Here is an 11,253-nt window from a genome sequence, read left to right on the forward strand (position 1 = left end):
TCATTTACTCATTTGACATTTGTTCAACAACAATATTCAATACTTTGCACATCAAAAAGTTGCAAATATTATAGAAACAGCTCCCATCCAACCAGATGCTATAATCTCCAGTAAGCTTAACTGTCTGTTCAGAACTTTGCCTTCAGACCAAGTTGAATACAGAAACAAGCATTCCACTTAAATTCATCTACTTCTTGATATCCTAAATAAATTTAGCTGATTCTGTATTTCTACTTAAGTTCACTTCTGAGCTTCTACTTTGTGGTGTTGTTACATTCACCTCAAGTAGAGGATGTTATTTTATTAACAGTCTTCTTCAAACTTGCAGGATCAGTAGCCGCTGAACACACCATCCAAACTTGGGAGTGTCAACATGTTGATATCTTAAATAAGACATGAGGCATCTTTTCTTTTCTGAAACGTCTGCTCAGACTCTTGTAATCTGTTTTTAATCTCCCGTACATTTCTCTGAAATGTGTCACAAAATGTGTCTGCACGTTACCTCTTGGTCTCACATGTATATGTCCACACATTCACATGCAATAATTGAATGACTAATGGCTTTATGAAGCATTGCTCTATAGCTGCACCACCAGACAAACATTAAGTAGAAATTGCTCACTGAAATATTCCACCTGTGTTTTATCATTAATGAAAGAATAATTTTCCAAAGCATGACCTGTTTCAAATTATATTATTTCTCAAACCATTTAAACTGTAAAAGTGTTCTCAAGTGTTGTGTTTTGATAAATGTGGATTTATTTAAAATATTTTTAATAATGCAAAAAAATTTAATAACATAAAACAAAAATCTTATAGCATGAAACCGTTTTAAACTCATTTTAAATCTAGTTTGGTTTTTAGCTGGAGTTACTCCGTAGGAACCTTCACCGCGGTGCAGCACCACGGACACCATTCTCTGTGACACGTCGCTTGTGTGCCACACCGTGTCCTGTCCGTCAGAAACGATGGCGGCTGCCGGGTCGGACCTGGTGAGAACTCTGCTGTTCACCGTCAACAACCTGCTGCAGCAGGAGAAACACAAAGCGGCTCTGGCTGTTCTGAAGGGATTCCGGAACGGAGTCGTGTGAGTGAACTCGTTATAAAAAACAATAAGCTCAGTTCAGTAGAAAGTTAAATTAAAGATCTGTAGTGTGTCTGTGGACCAATCAGCTGCGAGCTGACAGGGAACATCAGCAGCTCCAGGGAACAGATTGTTGACTCTTCATGACAGTTTGGTAACTTTGTGTAAATGTGTGTGTTTCTCAGGTATGGAGCAAAGATCCGAGCCCCTCACGCCCTGGTGATGACATTCCTCTTCAGAAGTGGCAGGTATGATTCACTGTGTTTGTAAATCACAGTTTCTTATCAACACAACATGACCCTGAGGTGTGATCAATGCCCCAACTTACCCTTAGGATTATTAAAGTAGCTATATTGTCGTTTATTGCTACTTATTTTACCCCCTTATCATATATTCTTTATTTATTTTCATTCTGCACATATTTTTCCTGTCTGTACACTATATATACGTTTATTTACATTCATACTTTTCTATATTTCTCACACTTATGTATTGCATGTTGCTATATATATATATATATTCTTATCTTATCTTTATCTTGATGACCTTCGCTGACCACTCTTTGTTGACCTGTATCATATTGGATGTTGTGTGTGTGATCGTGAATAGGTTAAGCTGAAAATTTGTGTCCTCTTGATCAGTAAATTTGTCTAAATCTGAATCTGAATCTATGTGTATCTTCTCTTGCCATCCATAGTTTGAAGGACAAGCTCAGAGCCATCTTGAAGGCCACCTACACCCACTCGCGTAACCTGGCGTGCTTCGTGTTCACATACAAAGGACTTCAGACCCTGCAGCAGAGGATCCAGGGGAAGAGTTTACAGTCCCACTCCTTTCTGGCAGCGTGTGCCGGCGGCTGGTTGGTGTTTGGCAGCAACAACAGCATCAACAGCCAGGTTTGACACGCCTCCAGAAAAAACCCTCTGTTTCTGCAGAATCTTTCCAAACCAAAGTCTGTAACCGATTTATTCAATGTTCCTCAGATCAACATGTACCTGCTGTCCAGGATCCTGTTCGCCCTGTCTCGTCTGGCCGTGGAGAAAGGAATCGTGCCGCAGCCCAAACGCGACCCCTTCCCGCTCTTCGCCACGCTGGTGTGGGGCGTCGTCCTGTGGCTGTTTGAGTACCACCCCCACACCCTGCAGCCCTCACTGCAGTCCTCCATGAACTACCTCTACCACGACAGCAACGTGTGGCACGACATCACCGACTTCCTTGTTTATAATAAACCCAGGACAGCGGCTTAAAAGTGAAACTAGCTTTTTATTTTGAATATGATTAAAGCTCGCCGCAGAACAGTATAAACCACTGTGGTATGAATAAATACAGCAAATGAGGAGCTGAGGAAATTCCTTCATAATTTGGAAGGAAACACAAGTTATAAATTCATAATATTAAGTGTGCAATAAATTATGTATTGAGGTGAGTAAAACCAGAAATGGAAAAGTAGAATATTAATATGAAAACAATCCAGATATTTAACATAGATTAAAAGTATATACCTGTAAATGAATCAGTAAAATTTGATCAAAAGCCCAATTGAAAAGTTTGAAGATAAGTCTAATCAGTAGATAGTACCACGACTTTTAAGAGCTTTTTAATAAGTAAGCGATCTTTTAATCATCTCTGAAATAAACTGGGCCAGTAGCAGTATAACTGATATACTTTGTTTTTCTCATTCTGCTCTTGTAGTTGTAGTTGAGATATATTTTTCTTGGTTAAGACCAGAAAGCATCACAGTCCTGCAGATGATGAATAACATTCTCATGTGTCATTACTAGTACTTACTAATATTCCAGTGATGTTGAATGTTGCCTTCTTTCAATTATTAGTTGATTCGTGTTTTGTATGATTGTGAGTTTTATGATTCGCCAACCTATTTATGTTCTTGTGTCATTGTTCATGATTTGTTTTTAGCCGAATGTGGAGCTGAAGCACGTCCGCACATTAAAGTGTCTTTGATATTAGGCCGAACCAGCTTTACGTGTCCATGTCTTTGTCCGAAGCGTTTTCCCTGCGGCTGATTGGTTATTTGTGTCAGTTTGTTGTTGACAAACAGCCCAGATCCATAAAATCAACTGCTGCAGAGTCAAAGGTAAAAGATGTTTTAATGCAATTTGTTGTGACAACTGAAATTACGCAATACACAATAAATAAAAACTGAAAACAGAAGCTTTTCAAGTTTAGCACCGAGTGTATTTTTCTGCAAAGTGTGCAGCTTGTTAGGACGACCGCCGGAAGTACTGCAGGTGAGCACATGACTCACATGTTGTGTGTTTGCTCTGTTGTGTATCTACTCTGCTGGAATGTTTGAATGTTTGTTCAGACGTCAAGCTCCTCCCTGCTGCACCTCCACCAGAAATACTGGATACTTTTCTAATACATAAGCAAACGTTTATGTTAGTTCCAAAGGGGAAGGTGTGTCCTCCAATGTTCAATGAGGGCTGAATAAAAGTGTTGTCGTCACATGTCTTCAGTTTACTTCTGTGTTCAAAGGGTTCATCGTCACATCTGCAAATTCAACTATGTAAATTGATTGAACTGCAACTTACTTTCTAAAAATGTCCCATACTGAAGTCATTCCATCCCTCCATCCATCCAGGGTCTAAACTGATGTTATGCAAACTTAAATTAAAAGAATTTGCTATATATAATGTTTTTGATTGCGAGTGGATACATTAAATTAATACTTTTACTGTCATAATTTGACATAAATAAAACATGGAAGACATGACTTTTACTTTGTGGTTTGTTAAAGAATGCAGGTACTGTTTCAGCAAGTGGTCATTGGAATTTAAATGAGCTAAAAGTGTGAGTCTCTGAAACTGCTTTTAAAATGTGTTACCCCATTTATTTTGTTCTAGCCCTAAGGGAAACTAGTGTTAGATTGAATAAGTGTAACTCAAGTTTGGAGGTTGACTTCAGGAACAATTACTTCTCTTAAATTTGTCTTAACGTCTTTAATTGAACATCTGGATACCTGGAGAGACATAGCAGAGACAGCTTCAGCATCACCAAAGTCATACGGCTTCATTATCTAGGTACCACACATGTCTGGATGAAATTGAGGGACAGTCCATCCAATAGTTTTATATTTCAGTCTTAATCAAAGTTGTCTGACCGGCTGCTAGATCCTAAAAGTCCTAAAATGATCCATAGACCAAATTGAAACTTTATTTATTGTAACTGTAGAATGGTCTTATATATCTATACATCTTATCTATTCAAGTTCTTATATTTAACTCTGATGATATGAAGACACCAGGTAGAAACCAGAAGATAGAACAGACAGCAGCTCCTGTCGTGACAATAAGTCAATATTCATTCAGAAAAAATGACTCTCCCATATTGTACATACCAGGCGTGATCAGCAGGTGACTGGACATGATTCCACTGTACAGAGGTGGCAAGTCAATTAATGGGAATAAGAGAACTCCTACACACACTGATCTGGGGCAGAAGTCACGGTGTCTAAGTTTCAAGGGCAGTCACTGCTGATTAAAGAGTGTGTGTGTGTGTGTGTGTGTGTGTGTGTGTGTGTGTGTGTGTGGGGGGGGGGGGGTAGAGAGAGAAAGGTTGAGCCAACAAGATTGTTCATGTCTATATTCCTGTTCTATGAAAAGAATTCTCAAGTGTTCCATCAATTCTCATTATCTTACCAATTGAGTGTAATTAGGAGCGATGACGTTTTGCCTGATGGTCTCGATCCATATTTCATCAGAGATTTTGTAAAACACAAACATCTGTTTATATAAAATCTTCTGTAGATTTCAGCTTTAGACATTGTGTGACATGTTGCTACTGTAATCGGACTCAAGCTCTTTCATCACTCACAACACAGGCTTGTCCAGCAAACGAATGTAATCAACTCCAGATCCATGATCTTTCATTGATCTTGTTCGGGTGTGATTACTCACAGGAGATCTGACTTTCTCCTGAACCTGTGCAGTTCCACAGAAATCTACAAGGAGGAGTTGACGAATACTCTGAGAAAGCGAATGGATGTAAAATATTTCAAGTCAATTTATAGACAATAGCAGTATGTACAGTTAAACTTTTATTAAACACTGAACTTAGTCAATGGAAAATGACGGATTCAAAACACGGATAAATAAACAACACAGTCACTGTTTGAGGTTACAGTAGAAACCATCTGACCCCGGTGCAATTTCACACAGAATTGTGCAACAGCTCGTTCAGAACTTCAGATCAAAACCCTGTCAAACTGGGCTGGTCTGATTACTCACGACCAAGGACGTCCTTACGCATGAATCTGAACATCTGGAATGAACACGCCAAGGAGCGGTGTTCCATCGCGTGGCGCCTGCTTTGTGCTACATGCCTCCAGGGCCTTGGTTACAAATACCAGGGGTGTGGCAAGGCTTTATAAGGCTGTGGATGGCAACTCAAGGGACACACGCACTCAACCACTGCTCCGAAAGACACACTAGCAAATGGAAGGTGAGATTCGACTCTCTTTTCCTCTTACCCTTTTACTCTTTTATTATTCAACTTATTCAACTTTTTTTATTCATGCTAGTCATCTGTGATAGAGAGAAGTTTTTAGGTTGTGTGCCATTTGATAGGCAAATGCATTTTTTCTGGAGCAATTTCACCAATCGTCTCTCTTGATTTGCAGACATAATCATCAAAGATGTCGATCTGGAAAGATCAGAAAACCTGCAGAGACACAAGACCGACGGCTTCAGCAGCTCCAAGTCCCTGGTGGTGCGGAGAGGAGCCACCTTCAGGATCAGTCTGCAGCTGGGGGGCCGACCCTTCAACCACACGACCGACTCTCTCAGGGTCAAAGTCATGCTGGGTAAACTAGACCTACATTGAATTCTAATTGGATTACGGCTCTGTAGGTGTCTGGACTCATTAAATCTTCCTCTCTTTTCTCCTTCAGGCCGCCTGTATGTGATCATGCCGGTCACTTTCTGCAATAAGGTGTCCTCAACCAAGTGGAAAGCTTATATGGACCAGGACAACCTGGACCCTCAGAATGTCTCCATCTACATCTCCTCTCCTTCCACGGCCCCAGTTGGTCTCTACGGATTCCAGCTGAGTCTGTTCTCTCAGGGCAGCAAGCGGGCGCGCACCTACGGCAAATTCATCCTGGTCTGCAATCCCTGGTGCCCTGGTAAGTGAAGGCATGAAAAAGTGTTTTGGATGGGTAGCTGTTGAAATCCCATTCTCCCTAAACCCTTTATACTTAACCCTAACCAGACTCACCAGGGCAGCCGCAGTTATCTAATAAAACCAGACATGTTTTTTTTAAAGATATAGTTTAGTGCTGGACTGTGCAACCCCTTCAGTGATTCTAACCTGAGAGAAGAGGATAAAGATTTAAAATGTGAAATCACTACGATGAGCTGAATGTCTGCTTTATTTCCTGCAGAAGACTCGGTGTACATTCCCTTTGAGGACCAGAAAGAGGAATATGTCCAGAACGACTCTGGGTTGCTGTTCATGGGGACGACTATGAACCTTGTGTCGATGCCGTGGTCATTTGATCAGGTATGGAAATATGATCTTTTCAACAGATTTTCTTTTTTTATGAAAAAAACTCCTAACATTCTTTACTAATGATAACCCAGCGCTGTATTATTGAATAAAAAATGCCTCTGAATATTTCTAAATTTGTTTTAGTCTTGGTTGGCTTCAACTCCATCAGAATATAAGAGGGATTAAACAAGGGGTTTAAATACAATACACATTTTAGGTAACACAAAATCACAAATCTTGACTTTCATCAACAACAATACAAAAACAACCCTGAGGACAAAAGGTTGTGTGAATTGTGTGAATTGTGTGAATTGTGTGAATTGTGTGAATGAAGAAATATTAAATCACATTTTCTTCTGTATTGCTCCTAATATGACGATAGTAAATGAAATGAAAAGGTTCTGTTGGACGGATGATGACAGGATGTAATGTTTGATTAATTTGAATGCTTAAAGTTTGCAGCCTTTGGTTCTAAACCATGGAAAAAGGTTTATTTGTTCAGTGTTATGATTAATGCTGCTGCTGTGGTTTCTAGTTTATTTCTTTCCAATCAGTTATTTTTCTTTCTCTAAATAATAATGTCTTATAAACCTGTTTTAAGCCATTTGTGTGTCGCAGTGAATTTAATCGAATCCTTTCTCTCTTCCTCCCTATGCAGTACGAGCCTGGGGTTCTGGAGGCGTGTCTGAATCTGCTGCAGGTCAGTCCCCAGCACCAGCACAACAGGAGAGGAGACTACTTGAAGAGGAACAACCCCGTGTACATCAGCCGGGTGGTGTCTGCCATGGTGAGGGAACAACTCATATCTCCTCCTCCTGCTGCTGCTCTGCTTGATCCGTGCTTTCATTCACTTTGCATGACAACATGAGAAATCTCTCCTGAAACCTGCTTATTAAAAACAAGTTACGGCCTGAGGTGGGACAGTGTTTTTGCCAGATTTTGCTAAAAATGAACACGAAGTTCTGGATCATTAGATGTCGCATGCAGAGATGAGGCAATTACCAAACACAACAGTCAGTGAGAGTTGTTATTAAACTGCAATTGGCAAACTGAGCAATGTCAGATGTCAACCATGTCAGAGCGAGGTGCCCAGACTTGCTTTTCAATCTCATGGGAACTGAAAGTGCACGGATAAGGTTAATGACACGTGTCTCCTCTCTCTGTTCCATGTTCAGATCAACTGTGAAGACGACCGCGGCGTCCTGAAAGGGAACTGGTCCGGGGACTTCAAGGACGGACTGAACCCGTCCGTGTGGACTGGGAGCGGTGACATCCTGAGGCAGTGGGCCCAGTCCAGCTACAGCCCAGTCAAGTACGGGCAGTGCTGGGTGTTTGCAGCCGTCATGTGCACAGGTAGTTACATCACCCAGAATGTACAGACGCTTGAAATTAAAACATCTGTCACGTCTGATGTCTCGCTGGGTCATTGTTTTTTTTTTCCATTGTGCAATGTCAGATACCATCATCAGTGTGTAACGTGTGTGTGTTCCCTTCTCTGATTACGTCTTTCAGTCATGAGAGTTCTTGGCATTCCTTGTCGTGTGGTGACGAACTTCAACTCCGCTCACGACACCAACGGCAACCTGACGATCGAGGAGTACTACAGCGAGAAGGGGGAGAAGCTGAAACACAGCAATGACAGCATATGGTCAGTAAAAAATCATAACACAAAAATTACAAACAACAACAATTATGATAGCAATTCAATGCTCAGTGAAATCTTCTTTTTCCCCCGCCGTTGACAGGAACTTCCACGTCTGGGTGGAGTGCTGGATGACTCGTCCGGACATTGGAGTTGATATGGACGGTTGGCAGGTTCTGGACCCGACTCCTCAGAACAGGAGTGGAGGTGTGTGGGAAACATTCTCGATCATATAACATGAAATCCCACCAACTGACCTCCTTCTAACACAACCCTCTTGTTTTCTTCCCCGGGCTCTCCCTTCACCCCAGGAGTGTTCTGCTGCGGTCCATCTCCAGTCAAAGCGATCAAGGACCGGCGCACGGACCTGCTCTACGACGTCCCCTTCGTCTGCGCCGAGGTCAACGCCGACGTGCACACCATCATCGTGAGCCAGGGCCGGGTGGTGGGCCTCAACAAAGACACAGAGAAAGTGGGATCCCTCACCTGCACCAAAGCTGTTGGGTTCCCCAGAATGCAGAGAATCACAGGAGACTACAAATTCATCAAAAGTAAGATCCAGACACTTTTATAAATGCTCCCTATAGCTGATTTAGAGAAGTGGCCTTGTGTTCACTTCAATCCATCATTCCCACTCTGCTCACATTATCTGTTTATCTTTACCAAACAGGTCCGACTTCCACAATCTCATCCAGAAGCTCCGGGACATCAGACGACTCAACATTGAGGAGAGGTACGTTTCTATTTTCCAATTTGTTTATACGTTAATCCGAGTTATCAGTTGTTCAATCACACATGGTCTCACCCTTTGGATTTCGTCGCATTTATTCCACAGACTCGTCCAGAGGAGTGTTCGTCTCCCTGAACCTGGACAAGGCTCCGGTGGCCGGCGAGCCGATCAGCTTCACCGTGAAAGTCATGAACAAACAACGCGTTGCCAAGACCATGACAATGCATCTCAACGCTCAGGCCAAGGAATACAACCACAGCCCCTCGGACACATTCTGGCAAATGCAGGGCCTCATACAGCTGGCACCCATGGAAGGTAGATCTACTTCTCACTCGACTATAAACTCAGATTTATCAATTATGAAGCATTATCGTGCTTTTCAGAATTTATTGTAAAATTGTAAAAAGTGCCCATTCCAAACCTGCCTGTTTGGAATGGGCTGTTCTCTTGGCCTGAGTTAATGATCCGGAGCTACTCTAGAATGATTCCTCCTTATTAGTGAGTCCTCCTCACAACAGTGCTACTACACACTCTCACTTTTCTTATTCTTTTTGTGCTGGACGTTGAGTGCAGAGCTTTTTATAAACAGTTTATGATGCAGAGGGAAGTTAGAAAATGCAAAAAGACATGTTCGAACTCGGCACTGCACTTTCTTGGCCAGTTTATAATAGACATGATGAGTATGAAGTCGATTAGATCAACAGTTCACAAGATATATATCCCACAGACGTTTGTGGATTTAGTAGATGATGAATTTCACTCACTCACCGTCTCCGCCCACTCTTTGCAGTCAAGACTCTGACGCATCAGATCCTCCCGGCCCAGTATGAGGACGTGGTGGGGGACAACCTCATCAACCTGGCAGTGGTCCTGGAGGACAGGGCCAGTGACAAGCGGGTTCTGGCCACAGAGGAGTTCAACATCTCCAGCCCACAGCTCAACATACAGGTACTTTGAGGAGATTTGGATTTTTTGCTTCACCAGTTTTTGCTTAAATTTAGATGTTAAATTCACTTACGTTAAGGGATTAAGAGAATACCACCAGATATTTATTCAACATTTAATTTCTCTCCATGCAACACAGCAAATAGTTGATCAAACTTTCACGAGGTCTATAATGAATTTCAACAAAGAACTTAATAAATATTAAATAAATAATGCTAATTTAAATGATAATGTTCATTCAAAAAACATCTAGAACATTAACTAATTTATGTGATGGTGCAGGAGCAGAAAAAAATGCGCATTTGTGGTTTTAAAATTTCAAAAACTTCAATATTCTGTTTACGAAAACCTAATTATATATCTTCAATCAAAAAGCATATCTAGTATATACGGGATATTTTCTCACTTTAAGGTGATTTCAGGGCTAGTTTAAGGGGATTCTCAAGCTTCACTAAAACACACGTGTCCAACAGATCTCAGATGAAGACTCCATTGTGCCGAACAAGGAGCACACGGCTGTGGTGACCTTCACTAACCCGTTTTCTCACATGGTGAGCGGAGTGCTCACCATCGCCGGGGCCGGGCTCGTCCAGGGCAAGATTAACTTCAGGTAAGAATGACGAGAGCTGGTTTTTGTGGGTTGAATGTTTACTGTTGTAGAAACACATCACAAGTGGCTTAAACAAATAAAAGAGAATAATGAAAGGAACAGTAACCAAAAAGGAGTGTCACCGGGCAGAACATGGCAGGACAGGCTGTCCATGCTGATGGAATGTGGGCGTGTTGTGTTCTTCTGCTTATGTGTTTGTTCAGTGCTCAATCCAAATCCAGACCTATAATTATTTGCAGGCACTGTTGTTTTATGAGCTGCGAAAATATAACCTGACAGTTAGCTACAATGTGTGTATAAAGTTTAACAATGGGAAAATGAGCTTAACTTGGCTGTCACCATGTGAAGTGGTTCAATGAAGTCAGGTTCAAGCAGGTGAAAACAAATCAGGGAACACAGGAACCGGTTTGGGCAGTTCCACAGTAAAAGTACTTAATGTTCATCTTCTGTCTCTTCCTGCAGGATGCTGCCGCTGCATCCAGGAGGGAAAGTAGAGCAACGCATCACTTTCACCCCCAGCATGGTGGGAATGAGGATGCTGCAGGCGAACCTGTCGCTGATCAACATCAACTCCACTATCAGGGGCTTCAAGATGGTCTCTGTCAACAGAGCTTAGATCAAATCCTGTGTTTGGGCAAGATTCTCACATATGTGACATCACTGTTTTGTGCCTCAGAAACATCTCATCCAGTTTGTAACAAACAAAACACATCCTGCTGCCGTCCTCATGCTTT

The 11,253-nt window shown here is 41.7% G+C and overlaps 2 protein-coding genes across 2 annotated transcripts; both read left to right on the top strand.

Annotated features, from left to right (window-relative positions):
- Positions 1–957: 957 nt before the first annotated feature.
- Positions 958–3,261, top strand: pxmp4 (peroxisomal membrane protein 4). The gene is made up of 4 exons (XM_061070158.1): positions 958–1,087; positions 1,270–1,332; positions 1,782–1,980; positions 2,068–3,261. Exons 1-4 carry the CDS (start codon positions 969–971, stop codon positions 2,329–2,331), a joined length of 645 nt encoding a protein of 214 aa, XP_060926141.1. The 5' UTR covers positions 958–968; the 3' UTR covers positions 2,332–3,261.
- A 2,277-nt stretch (positions 3,262–5,538) lies between these two features.
- tgm5l (transglutaminase 5, like) lies at positions 5,539–11,135 on the top strand. The gene is made up of 14 exons (XM_061069143.1): positions 5,539–5,545; positions 5,724–5,906; positions 5,994–6,227; positions 6,486–6,604; positions 7,251–7,379; positions 7,768–7,945; positions 8,105–8,240; positions 8,338–8,441; positions 8,546–8,785; positions 8,905–8,967; positions 9,070–9,279; positions 9,755–9,912; positions 10,383–10,519; positions 10,982–11,135. The coding sequence occupies exons 1-14, from the start codon at positions 5,539–5,541 to the stop codon at positions 11,133–11,135; spliced, it is 2,052 nt and encodes a 683-aa protein (XP_060925126.1).
- The last annotated feature ends 118 nt before the right edge of the window (positions 11,136–11,253 follow it).

Source organism: Limanda limanda, chromosome 4 (genome assembly GCF_963576545.1).
Source record: "Limanda limanda chromosome 4, fLimLim1.1, whole genome shotgun sequence".
Classification (NCBI taxonomy): Eukaryota; Metazoa; Chordata; class Actinopteri; order Pleuronectiformes; family Pleuronectidae; genus Limanda; species Limanda limanda.

Bases quoted from the DNA above. Each gene is read 5' to 3' on its own strand.
- pxmp4 (XM_061070158.1), top strand. From the start codon at position 969: ATGGCGGCTGCCGGGTCGGACCTGGTGAGAACTCTGCTGTTCACCGTC. The intron at 1,333-1,781 runs GTATGATTCACT...TGCCATCCATAG, and splicing joins TTCCTCTTCAGAAGTGGCAG to TTTGAAGGACAAGCTCAGAG. The intron at 1,981-2,067 runs GTTTGACACGCC...AATGTTCCTCAG, and splicing joins ACAACAGCATCAACAGCCAG to ATCAACATGTACCTGCTGTC.
- tgm5l (XM_061069143.1), top strand. The intron at 7,946-8,104 runs GTAGTTACATCA...TACGTCTTTCAG, and splicing joins TGCAGCCGTCATGTGCACAG to TCATGAGAGTTCTTGGCATT. The intron at 8,442-8,545 runs GTGTGTGGGAAA...CCTTCACCCCAG, and splicing joins TCCTCAGAACAGGAGTGGAG to GAGTGTTCTGCTGCGGTCCA.